Source organism: Rattus norvegicus, chromosome 16 (genome assembly GCF_021556685.1).
Source record: "Rattus norvegicus strain SHRSP/BbbUtx chromosome 16, alternate assembly SHRSP_T2T, whole genome shotgun sequence".
In the NCBI taxonomy this organism is placed as follows: domain Eukaryota; kingdom Metazoa; phylum Chordata; class Mammalia; order Rodentia; family Muridae; genus Rattus; species Rattus norvegicus.
The window spans coordinates 8,375,437-8,402,500 of record NC_141549.1 but is presented as its reverse complement, the minus strand read 5'-3'; the positions used below and the strand labels follow the sequence as shown (position 1 = coordinate 8,402,500).

Here is a 27,064-nt window from a genome sequence, read left to right as displayed (position 1 = left end):
GGCCAGGATGCAGGAACAGCTCTTTGGGGAGCTGGGATTGTGGGGCCGAATGAGAGAGTCCACGAGCTGCTCCCAGTGGGAACTGGACAGGAGGGAAGGACCAGCTCGCATGAGGAAACGAATCAGACGGCTGTGTGCATGGGAGACCCTGAACCTAGGCAGCTGCAAGGTAGGTGCTGGGGATGGTGGGAAATATGCAGGGAAGTGGCCGTGTGTTCTCCACCCCTCCCCTCACCTGACTGAATGCACCTAGATAAGTCAGGAGAAACTTCAAGCTTGATTATTGAAGTAATTTGGAAAAGAAAAAAGAAGAGTGCAGCAATAACACCCCCCCACCCGACCACCCAAAGCCTCAATGAATGGGTACATGAATGGGTGGGGGATGTGTAAATGGGTTATACTTACCACAAGGCAACCCACGAAATCCAGGAGGATCCTGCTTGGCAATGGCCACTCTCGGTACCCATGAGTTACCAAACACTTGGTATCTGTACTGGTAGGCATTACTTACTGCACAAGCAACTCCTGTAATAAGTTTACAACGAATAAAGCCTCCTAAACTCAGCAATCCTGCGAGCTCAAACCAGTAGTCCACTTAGTCCGCACAGCACCCAGGCTGTATCGGCTTCCCCGGCAGAAGGATCTGGACAGCCCTGTAGGTTGGCTCCCCTGAACCTTATATAAGCAGAGCATTCTTCATTTTAAGGGTCAGAAATCATTTGAATCTATTTTATGGTGGATAAAGAAAAAACTGGCAATAGTTTTTCATGTCCTCACTGAACATTCATAATTTAAAGTTATCATCGTATGACAGCCCCTGGGAACATTGAGGGGCTGGGAATTTTCGTGTCATCCATTCCAGGATGTGGTGCTAGTTTTGTTGTGCAGTCTGTTGCCCCAGCATCTTTATTCATACTAAGCTCCTTCCCGAAAACTTAATGAGAAAGTTTTATTTAATTTATTCGGTAATAGACACTTGTATTTCAGCTGTCATCGTCAATGACTGGGAGCCTGTGGTATTTTTTTCCTCAAATCATTTTTTAGGACTTGGGGGCAGGAGAAGGGAATCTTGTTCACCATGGGGCAACAATGCCAAGGTTTGTCTCTGTAGCTTGGTTACTGGTCCCTATGGCTGGCTAGACTGTCTAGGCCAGATCATTGTAGGCATTCAGCATGCTGCCCGATCCCACCCTGGCACCTCCTTGGTAATTACCGTAAATCCTACTTAAGGAAGACTGCATTTCAGCTCTCACTCGGAAACAATAAACACTTGCCTTTTCACACGGTCCTGTAGGGTTTATTCTTGCCCTTGTATCTGAGTCTGGAGTAACTTGAGGGAATTATACACCTATTTGTGAATTTGAGAAAGGAATCGGGCACAAAAATCTGGGATTTATTTTCTCTTCTCTCTCATCCTATTTCAGGAGAGCCAAGACCAAAGGGGTGATGTTTCTCAGACAAATGCTGAAAACCAAGGTATCAAGTTTATAAATTTATCTTTTTCTTTTCAGTAATTAAACAGTTTGCTGACTTCATTGGATACCTCACTAAAGATATTAGTCTCTTTATCTGTCTCTCTCAATTTGTGTGTGTGTGTGTGTGTGTGTGTGTGTGTGTGTGTGTGTTTGTGTGTAGGGGAAGGTATGCTGGGAACAGGAGCCGTTGGCACACAAACTCTTTAATACTGTGCTTCAGAATGAAGGGGATTCACTCCAGACCCAGCTCTCTGTGACTGGGACAGTTTTAGTAAGCTTAGAACAGTAACTATGAGTGTATCATCAATCTGATTTATTTGGGAGACTTTTTAAATGCCCTAAATCAGTACAAATAGATGCTTAGCACGTGACCAAAACACATAGAAGGATAATAATATGTCTTAGAATAAAAATGGATGGCATAGATATTTAATACTTTCACACTGAGCTCTTCTACTACAAAACACAAACTACATGACAGTCGTCACATACTTCAGGCTTAAAGATAGACAATGGGTAGAGTCACTTTTGACTTTCTGGAAATCTAGAACACACACACACACACACACACAAACACACACACCTGCAGCCTGTGAGTTCCTTGGGTCTTAGGGGTGGCCAGTGACGACTCCCCAATGCTTGCACAATCCCTGCACTATTAAGCCTGCCTGGCTCCCTGCTGCCTGAGTAGCAGGTTTGCTGATGAGGTTGCTGCCTGCCGGCTGCCAGTAACAGAACCCCAAAACCGGGAATCTCAGGCTCTGATCGCAGGTTGACTTTGGGGTTCCACGGTGGCCCAGGACTTGGGGTGGCAATGTGCTCCTTAGCTTCTTTTCTCTACGCTCTAAGCTCCCAGCCCCAATAGCACAGCATCCTCACCCGCTCCACCTCTTTGAGGTAGGGGCTAAGTGGTGGGAAGTGTGTGCTGACGTCCCACAGATATGTTCTTGGGCTGCTTCCTCCTCTGGTTAGATGCAGAACCTATAGGTATCTGCAACCCCAGGCTTCCTAATATTGCTAGTACAAAATATGGGCCTCTTGCAAAAGAGTAATAAGAGCCTTCTTAGATGCCAGTCCGTACAGCAGTATACTCCATTCAAGTGACACAGCCAGTGAGGACTGGCTCTGGGGGCAGCAGACACTTTCATCCTCCCAGATGCAAGGTTCCTGGGCCGAAAGGTCGTTAAAGAGCTGAGCTTTGGCACAAAAAATGGCTCTCAGCTTTGCAGCACAGAGCATGGGCACGCTCGGGCCACGTGAGCATAGAAGGAGAGTAAGATAAGGATGTCCATTCTGTCATCTGTCCTGGCTCTTGGCAAACGAGTCTAGAAATGAGCAGAAATGACGGCAAGGCAGCATTTTTGTTGTTGTTGCTGCTGCTGAAGCCGTCATTGTCACTAAAGAGCGGAGGAGGAGCGTGTTGATAATGAAACAGTCACATGATGGGATACTTCATACCATTTAAATTTTCGGGAAAACCTTAAAATGGATTGGGAAGGTACTTACGACATAACCTTGGATGAAGTCTTGTAAATGCGACACTTACATTATGTCGAAAAGTCACATATACACATACATAAAGAAAAGACCAGAACCGGTCAGTCACAGTGCAGCTAAGCATACTGGGGCAGGAAAGACCTTGCATTGTACTCCGGGAGGCCTGCTACCCGGTCCCGCTAATTCAGTAGCCATATGGTCTTGGGCGAAGCCTCAAGCCTTATCCAGATATTTTCATTTGCAAACTGAGGAAGAGATGCTGCAGCTGAGGCAGGGCTGTGTAGACCGGCGCTACCACAGCATCCAGCCCGAAGCCCCTACTGGAGACTGACACTTGTCATGCTTTAGGGCACCTGAGTGTGTTCTACTTTTTATCAGTGCCTCATGGCACTTCTGATTCCTTTAAACAAGATGCTAGTGCTTGCATTGTTTAGAAACATGGATGGCGCCCTCGTAGAAGAGAGAACAAGTGGGTTCAGAAGGAGCACAGCCTAGACCTAAGGAGAGATGCCCCGTTGATCAGTGAGGATGAATTCCAAAATGTTGCCTTGCGTCTATTTGATAGTGTAGAGGAGCCAAGGCTGGGCACACCCAGTTGAATCAGCTTGCAGGTAGGTGAGCTGTAGCATGGGTCAGGTGGCTATGTTCCTTCTCAGAACAGTGGAAGGGCACACCAACCACCTCTACACCATAGCCTCACAGTTCCTCTCAGTGACAGAGGCACATGCTGTGTGTTTCCCATTGTGACTTCATGTGACTCACACCAAGACAGTGTGTCCAGTTTTCAGGATTGCAGACGAGCTGACAATAGAGGAAGCCGAGAGCAGGCCGGATGAAGTGGGAGTGGATTGCACCCAGTTGACCTTCTTCCCCGCTTTGCATGAAAGTTTGCACTCAGAAGACTTCTTGGAACTATGCCGGGAAAGACAGATCATTCTACAAGAGCTTCTTGATGGAGAAAAGGTAATAAACACGTGGGAAGAGCCTCAGTAATCCATTAAGACTGTCTGATGGCACAGAAATGGGATGCCATCGCTCATATAGAGAATCTTCAATAGTGTTCACACCTGCCCACTACATACAAAACGAGCAGAGTGGGCAGGCTCCTAATTTCCATGGTCTCCTATACGCCCTATGTCAGAACATCTACAAGATGAGACTCAAGCTAACAAACTATTGTGTAAAATGTCTTCTAAATGCTTCACCTGACCTTGTAGCAGCTCCTGGGCCTTGCATCAAAGTCTGGCCACCCCGAAAGGTGCACCTACACCTGGTGGAGCACTGTTTTGACATTCCCTCGCCATCACTCGGGCCTAGGAGTGCGTGGGTTGACTTGTGTGTAGTGTCATGCGTCTTTCCAAGGATCGTATGGGGAGGAAGTATGTACAAGTCTGGGAGACGGGCTAGAGCTGGTGGGCACAGAATTTTGGGTCCCAGTGTGTGGTGTTTGGGCAACCCAAACTACTGTACCTGTCGGGGCATGGCACGGGATTGTATACTAGCTTTCGATTGCTACAATGAAATAATTAAGAAAGGTTACTTATAAAGACAAAAAAAATTGTTTAGGCCTAGAGTTCTGGAGTTTAAGTCTAACATAAAGTGAAATTAAATAAATAGATAGATAGATAGATAGATAGATAGATAGATAGATAGATACATACATACATACATACATACATAAATGCAATAAAAATAGATAAGTATGAAAGATGCCCAGCCCTGCAATGCTCTGTGTTAGTTTCCCATCGCTCACATATGGACCTGAGCTTAGCGACTTGAAACAATGCCCATAAACTCCCTGGGGAATCCAGCACTATAGGGACTCTGCTCTGCTGGTTCAGGTAGAGCCTCATGGTATAGGGACACCACCAGTGGTTGTGGAACCTTTTGGAGACTCTGGGAATCCATTCTTTTCCAGGCTCATTCAGATGCTGGACTTTGGTCCGTGCCTATGAGTGTGCGAGGGTTGATGGCTGAGTCTTGCTCAGCTTCTTGGGAAAGGCGTGCACCCTTCGCCTTGTGGTCCCCTCTCTCCATCTTCCTTGCCAGCAAGCAGCCTGTGTGCCAAACCTTTCTTACTAGTGAGTCTCTGTTTCTGCCTCACTCAGTCTTTCTCTTCTGTTGCTAATCTCTGCTGGACTCCTGCTGCTGCTGGAATCAGAGGTCTCCTTGGCCTCACCAGATGATCCACGAAGCTCTCCAGTTGTCAGACCCCCTCAGAGCACCAGCCTGGCATCTCAGGGGATATCTTTAAGTTACAACCTGCTACCCTGGGTATTCCCTGTGCACGCTTCTCACCCAATGCCCATCTTTCAGCTTCTGGGAAAACTCTATAGACATTCAAGTGTTCTTATTCTTCTGAGACCAACAGGGTGGTGGTTTTGGGAGGGGGGTCAGGGTCAGCCTTTCCTGGGCTCAACTGTGGGTAAGCTCTGAGGTTTATAGGCCTGTCCCAGAAGAATCCCAGTTCCAACCTCTTGCAGCAGACAGAAATCCTTGACACATTCCCTGTGTCTGAGAGTCTTGACTTTGCCATTGGATGGCTTTCTCGGGTACACGAACAGTGACAGCCTTCTTGGGCTTCATTCCAGTGGACTAGGATCTGGACTGTGTATAACTGACCGCCTTTCCTATATAGAGGCAGAGCAAGCAGCAGGGGCTTCATCCTCCCTGGGGTTTTACTTAAGCTTCAGTCTTCCTCCGCTCAGCTGTCACACAGCAGGACGCTGTCACAGTGCCCAGCAGGGGTTCCTAGAATGTGCTTGAATCCTGGCAGGGGGTAAAAAGATGTGAGGAAGCTCAAACTGCCAGCTCCTACTTAGTGCCTGTGATCCTGTACCTGCAGGGAGAGGCTGGGTGGGGGAGAAGGAAATCCAATATCAACAAGCAGAACTGGAAGCAGACATCTGTAGGAGATGGGTCTCACCCAGGCAGAGCACTGGTGCTTGGATTCATTTCATAGGTCCTGCTTGATGCCCTGCTGCATAGGTCACATGCCTGGTCTCTAGGACATAGTTCCTGGTCTATTGTGGCCTTAGCTCTGGTCTCTAATGACCTCATCTCTGGTCTACCAGAGTATTATCCCTAGTCCATCATTGTAACTGGACTTTTGGCTACTTTATTGGGTTCTTTTATCTACCTCCCTCCCAAACTTTATTCCACCCTTCCTATCCCCTAGGTAGGAGAGAAAGAAGGTTAGAGAGGAAGGGAGTATTGATCTTGTTAGATTACTTCCTGCTGATTAGGGGCATTGAGTTAGTTCCTCGGGGCAAGTCTGGTCTTTGTTGTCAGGATATCTCCAACCTGCAACCAGCCATCTAGCAACCAGCAAGCAGCACTGGGAGGAGCTGCAGCTTCTGTCTCTCTCCGGACTCTGGCATTTACACACCCGGTGAAGTGTTCCCAGAGTTCCAAACATGAACTACAGCTGGCAAAGTCATGCACCTACCAGAGCACAAGAGTAATCGTAGTTAGATGTTGGGAAGCAGCTCCATATCCCACACCTGGGATTAAAACAAAAACATATTCCCTTAGCACAACGGGGTTTTATTATGTTCTGGGAAACGAACATTCTCACTCCACACATGGCCTTGGGCTTGGCGTCTTCTGACTTTATCTCTAGTCTGCCATGTCGATGATCACTAGTGTATGAGTATCTTATTCCCACTCTTTCATGCTCTTATCCCTCGTCCTCTGTGATGTTGCTTGGTTTACCATTGCTTTGGTCGAGCATGGAACTAGAGTTTGAGGTGGGATGTGTGGGCGCGGGGACTTCAAAATATGAACACACTCAAGCAAATATAGTTTACCCATGTAACAGCATACCTCCCACAGCTTCCAAATGTCCTAGGACAGAACATGGCAATGTAGGCATGTTGGCACCTCAGAGTCTCATCTTCCTTCCCTCAGCTGCCTCAATACCCGTTATTCTTGTTCCTAGAGACCCCAGGCATAACTTCCTTCTAGTGAGCCTGGTGGTCTGTCTCTGCGGAGACCTTTGGAGTTGCAGGCTCTGTCCAGGACCCAGGGAAGTCACAGCCCTGGTACCCCAGGGTGGCTTCAGCCAAACTCGTTTTCCTGTGTGATCAGCTGAGCCCTCGCTGCCTCCAGCAATACCTGGGAAGGTAATTACTCCGTTACTCAGTGCTGCCTTTGCACCATTGATTAATGATTCCCAGAACTACAGCACATTTCCCTGCAAACAGCTCCATTTGCTGTTTGTGTGGTGGATTTAATGCATGTTAATTGTGGGCCCGTCAGTCATTACATTCTGGGGATAGTATCTCGTACCCTTCCATGAAGCCTCCGGATCCATCTAGACTTAGAACTCCATTCCAGTGTTAGATTCTGTCTGCCGTTTGTTATTCTCTTTGAATACGTGACAAGTTAAACAACTGAATTTTTTTAATATAAACTAAAGGTCAAATGTGACTTTGACCATAATAGCCAGATCAAAGGGAGAAGTTTTTGCTCTGGATAGCATCTCTCCCAAGCTCTTCCCAGGTATTTTTTAACTAAGGCCGCTTGCAGGAGGTTAATAAGGGTATTGGCGTTATTTCCCAACTGTCTGTTTTAGAGAATCACTGGGACTTGATAAAAAGCACAGCTGCCCACCTCATCCTGGATTAATGCCTTCCGAGGCCCTCTGCAACATACCTTTTACACTAGGTGATCCTCGAGTCGACCTATAACGTGACTTCTTCATTTCTGCACATGCATGAACTCATATGCATGTGCACATACATATATACACATACATGCATGCGTGTGTCTGGCCCTTTTCCTAATTATATGGAAGTGCTTCCTTCAAACACATATATTTAAATATGTATGTATGCATACATATGGGAGACACCCTTCACTGCATTTTCAATAGCTTGTCCTTGCTCACCTTAGCTTTACAGCAGCCCCGGTTAGGCCATAAACCTCTTGAAGGCATGATTCCATTCATTCTGTGTCTGCAGTGTGGGGGGCACTTGCTAACACTGTTGTGTGAGAGTAAATGACGGGAGGAATGAATAGGTGTCTTCCAAGTGGTAGGCTTAAGTCAAAGGAAGCAGCTTTGCTCTCTGCACCTGCTGAAGTGAAACTTTTAGGAAAGCGGGCTGCGGCTGTGAGGTTTGCGCAGCCGCCTCGGTGACTCTTACCTGCTCCACCGTTTCCAGGGAACACCTACGGGTTAGTTTTTTCTCACTGTGGCAAAACGCTTGAGGAAAACAACTTAAAAAAGAAAGATCTGTTCTAGCTTATAGCTCCTAGAGGTTTCGGCCCTGCTGCTTTAGGTCTGAGTTAAGGGAGAATATCATGGTGGCTGAAACATGTGGCCGGGATTGGTTGCTCACTGGTGACCAGGGAGCAGCAAGGGAAAGTGGGCATCCGGGCAAAGGAAAGGCCCAAAGTGACTTACTTTCTCCAACTAGGGCCCACGTCTTAGTAAGGCATGACATGGCAAGTCCATCCATGGATTGATACATTGATTAATTAGGCCGCACCCCTCAGGATCCAGCCACCTGTCAATTTTCCCATCAGCCATCTGGCTCAGCAGACCCTCAAGTCCAGGTTTATAACACTCAGAGATCCTGGCTGGATGCGCTGTCAATGAAGTACTAATAAGCATGTCACTAGTGACTTCAGGGATGACACTGTGCTTCGAACTGTCTTTGCGATCTGTGGTACGTTTCGCATTACGCTGGAGCAGGCAAACAGTGTCTATGTCACTGTCTTTCCACCTGGTCCCCAGAGCCTGCAGAGAGAGGTGGGAGGCTTGACTTCATTGCTGGCTGTGGAAGTGGCACAGCCAGGCAGGCAGGGGGCATCCCTGTTCCTTGTCTCAGAGAGAGTTCTTGAAGAGACCCAGCTCTGCGCTGCTTTGCCTCACGGCTGTGCTGATGCACTCAAACAAGTGGAAGCTCCACATTGCTTCAGGATTCTTTTCTCTCATTACTGGTGTGACTGAAGCTCAAGGTAATTGTGGTCCACGTAGAAAAAGTAGGGACTTTTGATGGGAACGAAGCCAAATATGATTTTTGTAGCCTGTCCCTTTTTGACAGTTTCAATTTAGTTTTTCTCAGCATTTTTTTAAATCAAGTATATAATCAAACCCTCATACTCTTGGAGGCTATCAATGGATTCAACCACCTGTGAACCATATATATATATATATATATATATATATATATATATATATATATATATATGGCATTGTGTCCATACTAAACTGTTGCAAACTTCTCCATTCTTCCCTAGACAATACAGGACAGCAGTGTAGACAGTCCTGGCACGATATGAAGTATTGTAAATCATCTAACGATGACTTAAAGCAACAGGAGAGGTAGAAGGGACTCCAGTATATGTGAAATCTGGTAGCAGTGGACGGAGGTTCTGGAAGCATCCCCAAGGGATACCAAGGGATGATTGCACCTGAATTGTTTGCTAGTCCTAATAGCATGCACTGAGGGCACAAGGAAGAGTTACATTGTTCACCTGCTCATACATAGAAGAGAGAGACTAACCTGGTGGGCCTCTCCAATGATAGCTACTTCCGCTGACCCCTCTGGGCCTCAGCTTTTCCACCTACAAACTGTAGTGCTGCACAAGATCATAGACTAATTTTGCCACCGACAGCTTCCAGAGATGCATGGTTGGTTCACCTTGCCCTTCCTGGACACACCACTGAGTGCTCTGGGGCCATGTCCTCTTATAAGCCGACACCCAGGGACTCTGGTTGTTGTTGTCACCCCCAGCCTCTCTGGCTGTGCAGACAACCTGTTGGTCACCATCCGCCCATGGAGGTATATTAACGTTCTTAGTTATCCACCCGCTGGGAATGACTATACATCATCTAGCGGGTCTTTAAAAAGTTCTCCTGGAGAAGCAAAAGTTCCCCTTGTCTGAAGTGATCGATAGCCTCAAGGCATGAGGGATTTCTTAGTCATGAGTAAACACGGATGGATCCCTCCCAGGGCTAATTTAAATGGAAGATCAGGTAATAGTTCACTTGGGCTCATTTTCTAGTTTTTAAAATGCCATCTCTTTTCTAGCAGAATCAATTTTTAAGCTATTAACCCAGCTCTCTTTAGACATTTTTCTTGCGGTTTGGTTTATTCTGGTTGTTACTTAAGCCTCCCCAAAGGGAAGCATCAGATCAGATCGTGGCATGTGCTCCAAGCCCCACGGCAGGAAGTGTGGTGGTTTTAACGGGATGGTACCCAGGGAGGGGAGATGTCCTAGGGGTGCCTATGCTAGCATTGCTGCTCTGGCGTCACTGTAGCACCTTATGAACTTGGCAACGGGACCTCAAAGTTTGCACCCGTGAAAGATACAAGAAAAAAGTTTAAGCTGCCCGGAATAACTCTCTCTTATCAGTCTCTATTGTGATACTACACTGAAGGACTTGAAGCTCGTCACTTTATGAAGAAAAGAGATTCCTTTAGGTCTGTGAGTCTGAACGACTGAGGGCCCATATGTGTTGATTATCTTCTAGATGGCAGAGTCTCAGGGTGACACGGGGCATCATGTGACAGATACAGGGAGTGTGTGCATGTGTGTGTGTATGTGTGAGTGTGTGTATGTGTGTGTGAGTGTGTGAATATGTATCTTTCTTTTGATATTCGTTTAAGGAAAGCACTCAGTCTTAGAGGCTTCCAACCTGATGAATTTTTTTATACACTAGTATACTACATATTATAAATATAATACACACACACACACACACACATACTCTCTCTCTCTCTCTCTCTCTCTCTCTCTCTCTCTCTCTCTCTCTCTCTCGGGGACCCAGAGAAACCTCCTCTATACCCTTACCTCACAATGGGCATTAAACTTTGAGTCCTTGGGAAATATACTTAAACTGGATTCAACTTGTAGCACCCTCCAAACAATGCTGGTGAGGCATACATTTAGTGCTACTTTGCAAGGGAGCAGTTGGTGATAGCTATGGGAATTTAAAGCCCCCTCAACCTTAGCCTCCAGTCTGGTTTCTAGAGCTTTATTCCTTCGCTGAATTTCCATCAATTCAAAGTGACACACGCAGAATGAGTTTTGTAGCGCTGCGTATGCCAAATATTTGAAAGCACTCGAATCTATAAAAGATTGGTCAACCTACGCTACCCGGGAGTAACCTGCGGCTATAGTGAAAACCGGACGAGTCCACAGGAGGCCGCTGGGAAGGGGGTCTGCAGTGGGCTGCTCGAGGGAAAGACTAGTTGTAGCAAGAAAACTGAAATGCGGTGCTTACGTGAAGACAGAAAAGTGTGAGGAAAGCCAGACTCACGTTCAGAAAGCCTTTGTGAGGCAGCCAGGCATTCCCTGATTCCTGGCCTGCTTCCCCTCTGGTCTTTGTGAACTCACTGCAAGGTGAAATATCCTAAAACCATAGTGCACCGAATCCGCCACACCACATCATGGAGTTCACAAAACCACTGAATCTACCAACCTGAACCACTGAGTCCACCAAACTACTAAATCTACCAACCAAACCAAACCAAACCAAACCAAGGAGTCCACCAACCTAACCACTGAGTCCACCAAACCTAACCACTGAGTCCACCAAACCTAACCACTGAGTCCACCAAACCTAACCACTGAGTCCACCAAACCTAACCACTGAGTCCACCAAACCTAACCACTGAGTCCACCAAACCTAACCACTGAGTCCACCAAACCTAACCACTGAGTCCACCAAACCTAACCACTGAGTCCACCAAACCTAACCACTGAGTCCACCAAACCTAACCACTGAGTCCACCAAACCTAACCACTGAGTCCACCAAGCCTAATCGTTGATATAGCAAACTGATTGGCTCTGAGGTAAAGCCCTAACTCCCTTTTCCAAAGGCCTCACCAGCTCAGGCTGTGTTTGCAGGAACTGAGTCTCAGCATAGGCTTTGCTGGAACAAACCATGTTCAAGCCACAGTACTGGTGACTGTCGTGAAACGTCTACTCGCTTATCCAGTTTTTGAGATGGGGTTTGTGGACCAGGCTGGCTTCAAACAAGCCTTGCAACTAATTCTCCTAGTTCATATTCTCAAGTACTGAGACTACAGATGCATGCCACATTCAGCCTTTAGATCACTTCCCAGCTACACACACACACACACACACACACACACACACACACACACACACACACACGTTACACAATACCTTCCCTCAGATTTTAGTATTGGCATTTACAGGTATGCGCCACACTCAGCCTTTGGGTCAATCTTTCCCAGCCACCCCTGCCCCTTTACACTTCACACTTCAGTGCCAGCATTGTAAGTGTGTGCCACCCCTGTCCTTCAGTTTCGCCTTCGTAAGGATGGAAACACTTGGAGACGATATGGATCTTGGCCTTATTCTTAGTCTCCTTGGGTTTCTTTCATTATTTATTCTTGCTGGATTCTAAGTCTTTGCATTGTCCCAGGTCTGAATCCCTGGAAAGCAGGCTAGCATCTCTACTTGGCTGTGCTCTTAGGAAGTATTTCCAAGTGGGGAAGATGTCAGAGCTGGCCTGGTGCTTTGTAATGCAAAGCTGGTCTCTCCCAAGCAGGGGCTTTGAATTGAGACAAAAGGGGTTCTGGCCTAGTGAGTCCTTGTTGGCCTATTGCTAGGGGCAAGTCGTCACTGGGAAGGGATATGATGCTGCCCCAGATGCTCTCTGTCTATGAAGAAGTGTGTCCTGTGGTTCAGGAGCACATGTGCCATGTGTCCACGTGAGCAATAAATATCCTGCACCCATACTCGCTGTGGCTTTACAGCGACAGCAGTACCAAGCTTACACTTGTTCTGAACATACCTGGGTTCTGTTCCTGGCTCAGCTACCCCATTGGCTGTTACCAGATGGTCCCTAGACAAACGTTTGTCCCCAGGAAACCTTGTCTCATTATGAACTGGGGAATGCTTTGTGTGTTTTGGAGCTTAATGTAAGAGAGATGACTTTCACATTCTTAGGGACCATAGCAGTGAGTCCCAAGTGATAACCTACGAAACAGTCCCCAGCCTAAGGCTCAGGAAATGTGGCAGAAGAAGGGGCCAGAGAGATTGTAAGGGCCAGAGAATTGAGGAGTTTATTGGCACGTGTGTCTCGTAGGAATGTCAGAAGATACTCCTCGAAAGTTTTCCAACATGACGACCTAAACGCGAGCCAAACAAGGACAAGAACAATAGATGTGCTAATGTGTATAGGAGAAAGCACCAGAGTCTTAACTTCCACAAAGAACTGCAGGCAACTGCAGAAAGCTGAGAGCAGGAGGAATAGTCTCCTACCGGAAGCACACTAACTGATTATTCAATACCAAACGATCAGCCGTGAAAACATACACACGAGTAACGTTACACAGACTGAACAGGTTATATTTTAAGATACATGTGCATGTGGCAATAATTAGTGTCAAGAGAGATCTTGAAGAGGGATGAAAAGGAAGGGAGAAATGGTATAATTAAAATTTCAGGGGTTGGGGATTTAGCTTAGTGGTAGAGCGCTTGCCTAGCAAGCACAAGGCCCTGGGTTCGGTCCCCAGCTCCGGAAAAAAAAAAAAGAAAAAAAGAAAATTTCAACAATAAGAAATATACATTTTAAATGACACCCAGATGGGTTGATTAGGGTGGTTGTACCCATGGGTAGATTAAAAACTATACGGGGTGATAGGTATCAATGGGCCAAGCGGGTTGTGACTGATAGTATAGCCTGTCCTTCTTGCAAGCCACTACTGCTGAGCCCTCCAAACGTCCGGTGAGTTCTTTGTAAAAATCATGGGCACGTTTCACAGGAATGCAGTCTGACTCTGGGACTCTCTCTCCCTCCAGGTGTCACAGAAGGTCCCCATGGTGATCGTGCAGGGCCACCTGGTCTCAGAGGGGATCCTGCTCTTTGGCCAGCAGCACTTCTACGTTTGTGAGAACTTCACTCTGTCTCCTACAGGCGATGTCTACTGCACACACCATTGCTTATCCAAGTGAGTTCCCTACACCCCCACCCGCTTTCAGTCACATCAGGGTATATATTCAACAACCGTCTGATTGCCCATTGTTCTCTATGAGACAGTGGCTGCAGCCCAAGGCACTCGACTGATATGGGCTATACAGACAGGCTTCTTGGGAAAAAGATCTGGAACAAAACATACACGATATGTGTGCACTCTGTTACCATAGTTGGGAGACATCCTGGCTCTGGTGTGGTAAGGGAGAGCTTCCTGATGATATGGCTAGGATCTAATTAGGGTCGTGATTTGGATAGGACTTTCCCAGACATTATCCAGGTAGGGTGGCTCATGGGTTATCCCAACGCTCAGGCAAGGAGGCAAGGAGATGCCGAGTTTGAGGCAAGCAAGCGCTTTAAGTGAGAATCCCATCTCAAGAAAAACACCGCAAAGCAACCAAATGAGGAACGGAAGTGGGGTCTTCTGTCTTTACCACAACTAGTAGCAGACATTGTAGCAGGAAATCTTAAGGCCCCTCTGCAGTGACTGATGTCTGCTCTTTTGGGGTTCAGCCAGCTCCTACTGACTAGCACTCCACAGAGTACTCCACTCTGCTCATGAAGGACAGCCATTCGAAGTCAGACCGAGAGTGTTTTGCAGTTGTCAAGTTGTGTGTTTTCTAGTGGTCATTGTTCTTAACAGCTGGACAGTTTTTCCACTGTGGTCTGCAAAGGGTCCTATGGTGACAGAGCAACTTCTTAATCTAGTGACTTTCAAAGTGGCTTACTCTAGACTCCTCACCCAGAGGGATCATTAGCACACAGACCTCTGGGCTCTGACCTTTCTCTAGTTTCTAATCCAGTAGGTCTGGTGGGATCTCATATTTTGCCAGCTCCTAACTCAGGCTGACTTTGCTAGTGACCAGGGACTGTATACCTCAAAAGCCACTGTTTTCAGAATTCAGTGTTGACCTCTCAATAGTAAGAGTTTTAACTCCCAGACATCGTGATTTCAGGAAGCCAGAGTTAAAAGGTATGTGCAAGAGTGTCTGCCAGCCCACCCTGTTTAGATTACCGTTGACGGGTTGGGGATTTAGCTCAGTGGTAGAGCGCTTGCCTAGCAAGCACAAGGCCCTGGGTTCAGTCCCCAGCTCCGAAAAAAAGAAAAAAAAAAAAAAAAAAAAAAGACAGATTACCGTTGAAATTTGCTTCGTTGTACCTACTGACATGCTAATTTCCTAATTTCCGTCTTTTATTCATACCAAAGCCTCTCCCGTCGTCGCTACAAGTCTTTGAAGATTTTCTGAAGTTGGAGGAGCGTAATTAATACTTGGCCCACTCATCCCCTCTGCTCGCTCATGTTTTATTGATACTGATCGATACGGACAGTGGATCCGCAGGCTGGCCTTTCTACACTGATGAAAGCTCTCTACTCTTCCTATTGCTCAGCATGGCCATGTAACGACACACACCAGCCATTGCTTCAAGCTTGGGCTTGGATTAAGCTGGCCTTAGATAAGATGCTATCGACCAGCTATACTTTGTTTTAATCATCAAGTTGTCTATCCCTGTATTCATAATAGAAGCCCAGTGGTTGGACATTTTTACTTGTAATGGCGGGAGTGATTTCCCTTGTCTGGAAATGTACTTTCTAAAATGCAAATAGAGTGGAAACAACTGACTACCCTGAGGTATCTCCAGGGAATTGCCTGGGTATTTTTAGTCACCTCAAGGAAGTGTTTGATAATCAGTCACCACCCCCACCAGCCTTCCCTCAGGCCTGAGAAGATGCTGGCACTGCTAGAGAAGCAGCTCTCCCAGCCAGGCTCCCAGATCCTGTCAGATCAATGGGAATTAGGCCTTATGTTGACCATGAAGACTAAGAGAGGTACATAAATAAGCCTGTTAAAAATAAAGCTGGGTCAACTCTGAAAAGCTTCTCTAAAAGCCATCAAATTGAGCACAGCTGAGCATTAGACCTTGGAAGAGACTTGCGTCTTCTCCATAAAAATATCTCCAGTCAAGTCCAAGAACACTAAACACCCCGTAGGTGACTGGACTTAGGCATGTACTGCAGAGGTGCAGAGGGTCAGGAGAAGCTTGGCTCTTAGTTATACTGTGCTCTCTCCTTGGTGGAATGTTTAGTGGCTGTGTTCATTTGTTAGGGCTGTCAAGAATTAAGTGGCCTAAAAGGATCATAAAATTTTATACTTAAGCTAAAAGGATGAATCAAGGTGTCAGCAGCACTTTCTCAGCTGCTCAAGGGAAGAAGTCTTCCTTTCTCCTCAGCTTCCGGTGTCTGGGCAAACCTTGGAATTCCTTGGCTTGTCTCTAGATACATCTGCCAGCTACACAGCCGTCCTCTCTCTCAGGTCTTCACACAAGTGCCCTTCTATGATGTCATCAGTTGTATTCAACTAGGGCCCGCTCCAGTGACTTGATTTTTTTACCTGATGGCTTCTATAAATGTCCCATTTTCCAAATAAAGTCACACGGTGACCTAAGCATATCTCTTTAGGAAGTCATAGCTCTACCTTAAACAGTGGCGCCCATGGGAACCTTGGAGGTCAGGTATAGAACACTCGTTCCATGTCCGTGGATAGTGTTGGGCATTGATTCTCTATTGAATTCGGTTCTGCAAAATTACTAAGCATGTACTCCATGTGTGTAGTGTGATGGTGGCGCCACAGCATCTGTGGCCTGATATCTCTAAGGAGTATAGACCTCTGAGAGACTCTAGCTACGCGCTCCTGCTATCATTCTGACAAAAATCGAGTGACTTCCCATAGAGGCAAACTGAAGTATATATTTTTTTGAAACCTACTTCAGCCGTCAAAGACTAGACCAGCCAGTGTCATGACTATCATTTACCTGACATAGTGGGTTTCCCTGATAGAATCATTAAAGTTTACTCCACGGTCACTCGAGACGATTTCATATGTTGAGATGACTGCCTGAAAGCAGAACAGCTAAACAGCATCCTGTGCCCTGCAGTAACAGGTCCTCCAAATAATGAACAAGGACCAATCTGTTCCTTCCATCCGATTAACCCCGGATATCTGGGGGCTGATCTATTTTGATTTATTTGGCTTGATATGTAAGAATGGTTATCTAGAGCACCCAGTGACATCTGTGTAAATACTCTGTGTGACCAACCTCAACTTGAGTGTCTCACAGTGAACTCAACAATGGACGTAGTTTAACTTTTCTGAGGATCCATGTCTGCCCATTCTGCCCTACATGGTTATGCAGTTCTTACAGGCATGAGAAAAAACATGGCTGTTTCTTTTCTCCTTAAAAGCCCCATGTTCCAGTATAGGCTGCCCATGGTTCACAGGGGTTGGTTGTGGGACCTACAGCATGGGGTAAACTAAAAAGGGGGGGTTGGAAAGGGCTCCAGGAAAACTCTGAAGAGAGCCTCCAAGGACACTGCTGAATGAACCTGAGTTTGAGAGTCAGGAGGACCTGGGTTTGATGCAATAGAAAATGCAGCCTTGGGGGAAGTATCGCCTCTGGAAAGCACTTCCGGGTTTATAACTGAGAAGGAGCATGTTGCATGTTCAGGGAAGACTCATTTAGGATCAAAATAAACACTGGACGGGGGCATTCTGAGCAGCTAGGGAGCATGGCAGTCACTGAGCAAGCACACACAGGGCTCAGGGGAAGAGGAGGGGACAGAAGCTATGAGCAAAGGCTGACTTTGCCCAGCCTGTACAGGAGATGCTGGTGGAGGAGCTAAGGTGTAGAGCAGGTTTTCTGTAGGTCTCATCTCAGGAGCCTTGGAGCACAAGAGAGATTAGCGGTTGTCGTTCCCACCAGACCTTGGCCTGAATGCCTTCAGCTTAAGCAAAGGGCGGGAGGTGGAATAAATACCACTGCCCCCGTGAAAGTCAGAAATACTTGGAAACAGCTCAACTTCGACCCAGCGGTGTCTCTAGTAATGTACAATGGGCTTCAGCTGGCAACAGCCTCTTGGCCAAGGCTTTCCAAACCCAAACCACAGATTCTCTTTGATTAGCCCTACAGCGATCTGACTCTGAGCAGAGGGTCCAGGATGGCTGCTCTGAGGAGGGCCAGGAGGGCTTGCAAAGAGCCTGAGTTCACATCTTTGAGCTACCTGTATAAGGAGCGACCCAAAGAGTCCAGACTTCCACCCTGTCCTACAGGAACTGGATGTGAACGTACAATCGCCTCATAGACTAGAACCTGGGCCACCACTAACTAGACTAGAAACCCCCAGCAGGTCTTTGGGAACATGACTCCTCTCAGCCACAGAATGGTGGCATGGGCTCCTCTGGGACTCACACAGAAGGAGATGAAACAGTCTACTTGCCACCACCCCTTTCCCCCATACCCACACCTTGGCAAGAGTTCATTCACTTCTGGCCTTTCTAGGCCTCTGATTAGGACATGAATTTCTTTTTTGATGTGTTAGGGCAGATGTCATTTATCTGAATGGGAAATCTTATAGAATGTTCAGAATGTTTGTGGTGATACACGCAGAGTTTGAGATAAGACAGAATCTAAATTAAAAAAAAATTGGCTACATGGCCCAGCTATTCATAAATGGATCTGTCTATAGAGAGAGTTAATTTTATTTCCCAAGACCCTATCTATCCATGCAAGTGCTGAGAGATCCCCCACTCACCTCAAATACACAGAACGTTCACTTTGGAAATAAGTATCCAGACAGATCTGAGGTTCTCTGCCCTCTCCACTTCCTTCCAAGGAGGCAGGCTCATTCTGAACTGTTTGATGGAAAGCCTGCTGAGATCCCTATGTGGTCCCATTCCGGGACCGTCTTCTATGTCCTACAGGCTACCCTTCCATGTTGCAGGAGGTGGGACTTAGGTCACGTGTGTCTCTGCTCTGTTTTTTGGTTGGATGCTGGTTGCCCTCCAAGGTCTAGCTTTGGAGAATTTAGAAGATGATCAATCAACATCCCTTTCTTTCAACAAAGCCTGGATCTTGCAAACCAAATGAGTTCCAGCATCTGGATCTTTCTGCCATATGAGATTATACCATATCTTCTAATTCAGTAGCCCTCTATCTTATGATAGCTTCATCCAACAGCTCTGGGTGGTCTATCTAAACAGCTTCCAGGGCCACTAAAGACTCGGGATTAGAGGAAGTGGGTCTGAAGTATCAAAGATCCGTGTAGTGTAACACATTTGCAGACTTCTGAACCTAGAGAGTTTTCTCCTATACTCAGCCCCTACACCCTGGGTCAACATGATTCTTTATCCAAGAGGCTAGTTCTCTGCCTACTCTTCAAAGGCAGAAAAGAGTAGATAGGGGAGACCATCAGCTTATCGTATCAGCAGAAATGTTGGCATAACTATGGCCTTCCTCAAGTCTAACTCTGAAAACTTAGGGGACAGGAGATGGCCGTAACTGGGAGGAGCTTGTAAGCACCTCCTCCTATGGATGTCTACATGTGTGCACAACATATCTTGTTTCCTTTTCAGTATCAGCGATCCTTTCATTTTCAACATGTGCAGCAAAGACCGGTCCTCTGACCATTACTCCTGCCAGCGCCATGCCTACAGTGACCTCCGAGAGCTCCGGCAGGCCCGCTTTCTCCTTCAGGTTAGTTGAGGGGCCCTTACCCACCCGGGTTATACGGAGGTGGTTTGCTTATCGTGACACAGGAGTCATCAGAGAGATGTCTCTGTGATCCCTCTTGGCTCCTGTACACATTTCATGACTCTTGTCAAGAGACTCTGGGTATCATTTCCCTGGGCTGCTTCTGGATCCCAGTGGACTTGGAGCTCTGGCAATTTCAACAGGCTCTCCAGCCAGGCCAAAAACTGCTGGGCTATTTTAGCTCACTGAGTCTTCTTGGAGTCAGCATCTTCTTCATGGTATAAAACTATGCTGAAGCTGTAGGAATTGTGGGCATCACAGGCAGCCTGTGACCCTGAGGCATCCTGAATACATGTCACCAGTCCCCTGCTGACTTCCCCCAGAGCTTGCCTAGCTCTGAGCTTCTCATTATCTCCCAGGCCAAGGGATTTACTGACCTGATGACTCTCCCCTCTGACACATCTCCCAGATCTTCCCCACTGCCTACAAGGGCTTCCTATGTCCTAGGAGAGGAGAGGCTGCTGTGAGGGAATACATTTAGCCACAAGCTCCTACATAATGCTCTGCATAGAACATTCCATTTAGAAGCATCACCTGCAGAATGGGTAGGAGGAAGAACTCTGGGCCCCAGTAGTGTACACCCCAAAATACTTCCAAATCAGTCTGACTTCAGCAAGGGCAGGACTACCTACCCAAGCCTTCAAGGAAGCTTCAGGATACAGGAAAATGAGAGTCTGGCACACATAATTCAAGGGACTTGCTTAGACCTTTTTGCTCCCAAGGGCAATGCATTTCTGTGCCCAAGCTCTTCTGTTTTAGCTCCTGCATAAATGACACAGAGACCTGGTATATTTTATGAACAAGCTGCAAGCCCTATAACTAGACAGGTACTCAACTATTCTGACCCTACTATGCTAGCATGGCTACTTCCCAGCCATGTGGTTCTTTACCTGTATTCTGAGTCTCACTCAGGATCTCTCTGATCCATGTGTGTCTTCATGGCGGCTCCTTCTGGTCCCTCCACCTGGTCCCTCCATACCTTCTTCTCTTCCTCTTCTCCTTCACTTGTCTCTTTGGAATCCTCTGACTGGGAGGGTCCATCATCCCTCTTCCCTCTACCCAGTTATTGGCTGAATCAGCTCTTTATTAACCAATCAGAGGTGATGGAAAACAGTTTTTACATAACGTTGAGACCAGAGATTCTTGACCAAGTCAACTCCTAGACTGCAACCAGAAGTCTGGGCATAGAAATCAGCATCAGAATACACAGTGCACAAAACCATCCCAAGTGGAGAAGGCCAGGGTTCATCGCTCTGCTCGTTCTGGGATAGTTCCCCAGGACAGAAAGGGCCACTACTCAGAAGAACCTACTAAGGGCTCCTTGGATTTGTGGCTTCATTTGGGGTGTGTGGAATACTTTAATTCTTTATGTAAGCCTCTTGTGGGAGCCTCATTATTCCCTAAAGCTTGAAGCTCGGGGAGACCTTTCGAGGGAGTAAATTCTGAAGAGGTCCAGCTATCCTGCAGGCCCCTACAGAGGAGTCCTTTTTCTCCTTTGTTGCTACTTTTGCCCGAAGGATTTCCTGCTTATTTTTCCTGACCTCGAGCTCTTTTTAAAGAAGTGAAGGATGTAAGGAGGCAGAGTATGGAAGAAGTCCCCACAAGGAAGATCCCAGGCAAGATGGTTGACCCTGGGACCCCCTTGATCACTTCTCCAGGCCACACACCCTCTGGTCATGATAGCCATACCTTGCCTTTTCCACACTGCATACAGCACTGTGCATATGATGGGCACACACTGGATGGTTAATCCCTTCCTAGGCTTCTGTGCTTGTGTCGTGGATTATATACACAGCTTAGTGTCACCGAGAGAATGCTTCCTCCATCCTAGGAAATCGCGACTGCTTCCAGCTGGTCGTTTTCTGGATGGTTGTGAAAGTCAGTGGGAGGGTATCCATGTCTCCAATAAGCAGGGGGTTTGGGGGAGAAGCATTTATTTATCCAGTTCTGGTTTCTCCCAGGAGAGTTAGAGCTTGTCACTCAAAGGATCTGGATTAGATTCAACCCTCTGTCTCCTCTTTATTTATGTTCCTCTTTGTAAAGAAAGCATCTCGTGTCCTTTTATGTCTTGGTAGAAAGGGATTTGTTGGTACCCTATAAACTCCTCTTGATGGGATTACTGGGTTGGGAGAACTTGCTGACCACCAAGAGAAGCAAGTGGTGCAAAAGAAGCAAATGGTGTTTATTGCTGGATGCCTAACTCTAGACCCAAGTCTCTGAGCTTCATCCAGGCCTCAGTCTTCCTGGTTCTCCCCGCACCCCTGGGAATTCTCCCTCTCTGATGCCAGGCCATGACTGAGGCTCATCCCACATCTGGAATTGTGGTATTCCTTCTTTCAAGTCTATTATATGAATATCTTGGAAGAGAGGGAAGGGGGGTGTGGTTAAAGGAAAAGTAAAAAACAACCACACATGTAGAGTTTATTCAGCGATTGCAGTGTATGGTCACATCAGAATGGCTCAGTGACATGGGAGGAGGGAGCATTCCATCATCTTTCATCTGCAGATGAGTGGAGCTCGGTGCTCAGCTGGTTGAGTGTGCAACTGAGCATGCTCTGTCAGCTCTTCCCCCATCCTGCAAAGGAAGCCTTCACTTCATGCTTCATCTGCGGATATTATCAGAGCCTGACTCGCCCATCGCCACGGTTTTCACCCCCTAGGGAGAGGTCTGCACTAACCATAATGGCTTCCTACCACAGAAATCCATCTGCCAAACCACTGCCTGCTCTGACCCCCAGAGGCACCTCTGTCTGGGAGTTGTCACTCATAATAAAAGTAGTTTCTCTCGGTATAGGATATTGCCCTGGAGATCTTCTTCCAAAATGGCTATTCCAAGCTCCTTGTCTTCTACAACAGTGACCGGAGTAAAGCTTTCAAAAGGTAAGGACTGACAAATTCTCCTTTCAAAGCAACGATCTTAAACTGTGAACAGAGAAGCAGAGATCTCCAAGGTTTTCTCTATTCTGAGAAAGTATCCCCAGCCAATAGCAAGCAGAGATCTTTTTGACTTTTGGGAACCAAGCACAGACAACACCAGAGGAGACTATTGGGGGTGGGGGGGGGGGAGGGGCGGAGACTGCAAATGAAGGGTGGAAGCCTCACTGACACAGGCTCTTTAAGAAGCTGGTATGTAATGTACCTGCCAGAATATTTTGGCTGTATTTTTTAATTTTCCAAGTTTTTTTTCTTGGCTTAATCTCTCTTTTGCATTCCAGTTTTAGTCATCTGACTCCCACTTGCATGCCGAAGCGTCTTTTCTAAGGGGAGCCTGCTGTTTTGCCTCAGCCCCTTTTCTTCTCCAAGTAGATGAGTCAATCTAAGCAATGGCAGCCAACATCTGGATTTTTGACACGCAGAGTTATTTATTTCTATTGTTACTGAAGTCACAGAGAAGTAGACCAGAGAAGGTCAGGCTCCTGGTCACCAGAAAAGCACACAGAGGTTGGGGCCAGGGAGAGCAGGTGACCTCTGACCCTCTGGCCCGGGAAGCTTCCAGCTTTGTTTTCCTAGTGACCCTGGCTAGTAAGCGACCCCAGGGCCAGTTGCCACATTCAGAACTCAGTATGCGAGTGGAGGAAAGTAGTGTATGGGTTTGTATCTGCTAGGGACACCCCATTTTGGATCAGCTGCCTTCTAAAACAGTGCAACTCTTGCTGTCTGAATGGGATGAGCAGACAGACATGCAGTGTTTAAGTTGCCTCAGGTCCCTTCTGCAACGTGGAGTCCCCTTTCTGCCACTCCAGTGGTGTGTTTTGAGACAACCAGTTTCTAAGGGGATGGTTTATTTGGGGTCACATGTTGGAGGTGCCAGAAGTTGACCAGTTGGCCTCAATACTCTGGACCTGTTGTTAAATGGTGCCTCATGCTAACAGTATGAGGTCAGGGTCTCACCTCACAGCAGGGAAGCAAACAGAAGCAAGAGGCAGCTTGGGTCCCACAGTTCCTTTAAGACTCTGGCCTAACAATGACCTAAAGACCCTCCTTCATTCTGTCTCATCTCCTCACAGGTCTGCCACATTCCAACATCAGCACCTTTTCACAGGGTCTTTGAAGAGCATGTCAGATTCAAATGTGAACGAGAGCTTGGGCTGTGGGGGTGGCTTAATGGAAGCTCTACTGCAGATTGTGTGCTCTAAGAGACTTAAGATAACCTTTGAGGGCTGGAGAGATGGCTCAGCGGTTAAGAGCACCGACTGCTCTTCCAGAGGTCCTGAGTTCAATTCCCAGCAACCACATGGTGGCTTACAACCATCTGTAATGGGATCTGATGCCCTCCTCTGGTGTGTCTGAAGACACACTACAGTGTACTTATACATAATAATAAATAAAATCTTTAAAAAAAAAGATAACCTTTGAACCCACAATGGTACACAGGAAGATACAGAAGTAGTTGTCAAGTTGGCTATGGAAATGTAAGGTGCTTAGCCCTCCTCCCAAAAGACCTCCAAACACTTTGATTCAGTAAATACTGTTATTATCAGTGCACCTGGCATGTGTGGTGCAAGACAGTGAGTACCTCAGAGGCTCCTAAGGCCCCGTGGTCGGGACTGCAGGACAGAACAGAATAAGGGACATGGACAGGGGATGTGGAACTACAAGTTCTGATGATGCTTCTGCAGCTGGTGGGAGGGCTGTAACTCTCCTGATGAAACTCTCTCTCTCTTTTTTTGTTTAGCTTTTGCACTTTCCAACCAAGTTTGAAAGGAAAAGGCACCACAGAGGACCCCTTCAACCTAAGGTAATGCCAGGGCAAAGACATGCTTTGTCTCCAATCTCCTGCTCCGGAGCTATGCCAAGGGCACAACCATTTGTTTGCAAATTCCTTCCCAACCTGAACTACAAGTATCCCCTGCCACAGAGGGGCTAACTCCAGGGGAGAGGCGTGCACCAGCCACGAGAGTTCTGGAGGTTCGGAAATTAGATCAGGGCAGGCTGAACATACTTCGTTTAGAAAACCTGAAACTCTCCAAAAGCTGAATGTCACAAGTAGAAATGTCTGTGTGTTAACTCAGGCGACACAGGGGTCACGGTCCAGCCAGGCATATTAAGAGTTTTGTATAAAACTGTCTCCAGGATTTGTGTAGAGGATGCATGCAAAGTGACCACTGAGTCTGCTGACCTGGGAGTCACACTGATTGCCACCAGAACAGCGTGAATTTCTTGGTGAGACTTAAGACACTTCATCATGTACATGCAGATATTCAAAACTATTACAAGTTCGAGCATTTCTGGCTTTTAGCACTTAGGATGAGGTATACACAGTATAATGAGTAATGCATGAGTGATAGGAACTTAAAAGCCTATTATGTGGGTCATCTTGCTAGGAAGGGCACGTGCTCTGCCCCCAGACTTAGCATCAACTCCCAGTTCCTTGAAATGTCAATCCAGAATCAGTAACCATTTTTATTTTTGATGGGAATGAGGGGGAAGATGGGGATTGGTTTTGTCCCAGAGTACATGTGGGCAGGACAGTTGCCACCCCAGGAATGGTAGTTAGTGACTTTGTATTAAGGATGGGTGGGTCTGACCTATTTATTCCAAGTATTGATAGCTTGTGATATGTGGCATCTGGGGCTCAGCAAATGGACAAACGAGACCATACCAGACTCCTTTGTTCTTGTTGAGTGTGTTCTGTTCTCGTGAGGAGGATACACGTCTCTTTAGTCTGAGAAACAAATGAGGGAATGGTGAGGGAAGGGTTAATAAGAAAAAAACAAACAGAGTTAAGACATGGTCAATGACAGATCCATCATAGCGAGAACCAGGAAGGAACAGTGCTGGGATAGGCAGAACTGAACCCCTACAGGGAGCTTGGTTAACACGACAAAGGCTGCTGCCTATGTGTCCTTTAGGGATTTCCTAGGAAGGGTTGGGGATTTGGCTCAGTGGCAGTAAGTGCTGCTTATCTGGAGCTTTGTTCAGGACACTTGAATTTAGAGACGTCTGTCCTACTTGCAGGAGGGGCCAGGCAACCACTTCACATAGACCATCGGAAATGTGAACTTGTGAGTTTAAGGGGGGAAATCCTGCTGAGCTGTAATTTGGAGTATTTCAAACCAAGAGTGAACAAAGTCAACAAGTGATTGCATGCCCTTCGAAAAGAGGTAGAGAGATTGAACACATAGGGGCCTTTAGAGAGGAAGCACATAGAGGCCAGCCAGCTAGAGGTGAAGGAAGAGGCAGAGAGCTAGCCCAGGCTGCAGGTATGGGGAAGCCCCTAGAAGCCTATTAGGTGCCTCAAGGTAGGCATGTTCAGACATCCTCAGTAGGCCAAGCGTGATGTGAACTGAGGTGAGAGGACTCACTGTGGCAGCATGGAGTTAACGATGGTTTCAACAGAGGGTGGTTCCTACTGACAGGGACAGGACTTTAGTTCTCTCACTAACAGAGGGGGAGTCAAGGTGAGTCAGGGCCCTGTGCAGGTACTGCTGTGGGTCATTGGTGGTGAGATGGCCATTTGTCAATCATAATGGACACAGTTCAATGGTTGATGAAGCTAAGCCTGAGAGTGCAGGTCACTCTTGGACATCTTAACGCTGCTCTCATGAGAGACTCATTGTCTACCCTTAGAGCTCTCAGGTCATCTTGACTAGAGTTGTCATCAGCCACCCTGATGAATGAATGAATAGAAGCAAAAGAGAGGGCCCATCACCTCATGCTCTTGAAGAAAAAAAAAAACCCAAAAAGCAAACACAACACAACAGCTCATCATCATGTACGGCTGGCTCTCTAGGCTCATGGAAGTCTGTGGAAGCTGTGGCTGTCTTCCAAGGAAGGACTTCCCCAGGCACTTCTGTGCCAGCCAGGATTTAAGAACACTTTAGCATCTATGTTTCCGGCATGTTCTGACCAACGGTCACATAGGAAGTCTGCCTCAAACCATACACTGTATCTTGATTCTTTTCACAAAATAGCCACAGACTGATTTTTTTTTTCTTTTTTTCGGAGCTGGGGACCGAACCCAGGGCCTTGCGCTTGCTAGGCAAGTGCTCTGCCGCTGAGCTAAATCCCCAACCCCCCCACAGACTGATTTTTATTTTCTCAATTTATGCTATAAGCTGATCTGAGAACCAATCCAATTATTTCATTGGTTCGATCAGGACAGCATGCTCTTAAACATGTGTCAAGTGAAGCACTTAGGAATTCCACAGCTGGGCATAACCATTCTTTGGCTATTGTCCTCGGACCCTTTTTTTCTTTTTTCTTTTTTTTTCCTGAGCTGAGGACCGAACCCAGGGCCTTGTGCTTGCTGGGCAAGCGCTCTACCACTGAGCTAAATCCCCAACCCCGTCCTCAGACTCTTAAAGGGCTTTGCCCCAGCAATACATTCCCTCTGCCTCAGTTTCTAGTTCAATTAGGGAGGAGGCAAACAGAGAAGGGATAGAGGAAATAATGTAGATGAACTGGCTATGCCCACCATGTTGGGGATCCCTACAGAGATGCCTATCAGGTGGTACTGTTCTCTGGGATGAGTCAAATGTCTTTAATGCCCTCTCTCATCCTTGCATACTTCCTTGCACATATCACAGCTTCCACTGATTTTTT

The 27,064-nt window shown here is 46.9% G+C and overlaps 1 protein-coding gene across 8 annotated transcripts in view; it reads left to right on the top strand.

Moving 5' to 3' along the window:
- Wdfy4 (WDFY family member 4) overlaps positions 1 to 27,064 on the top strand; it is a 229,565-nt gene that overhangs the window by 144,758 nt on the left and 57,743 nt on the right. For 7 of the 8 annotated variants that reach the window (XM_087588908.1, XM_087588903.1, XM_087588907.1 and 4 more), the window contains 7 exon segments: positions 1 to 169; positions 1,425 to 1,476; positions 3,745 to 3,935; positions 13,762 to 13,910; positions 19,342 to 19,462; positions 22,314 to 22,399; positions 24,195 to 24,257. The exon segment at positions 1 to 169 is cut by the window's left edge and continues 38 nt beyond it. In XM_087588908.1, the coding sequence (XP_087445034.1) occupies positions 1 to 169; positions 1,425 to 1,476; positions 3,745 to 3,935; positions 13,762 to 13,910; positions 19,342 to 19,462; positions 22,314 to 22,399; positions 24,195 to 24,257 (831 nt within the window). 8 annotated transcript variants of the gene reach the window in all.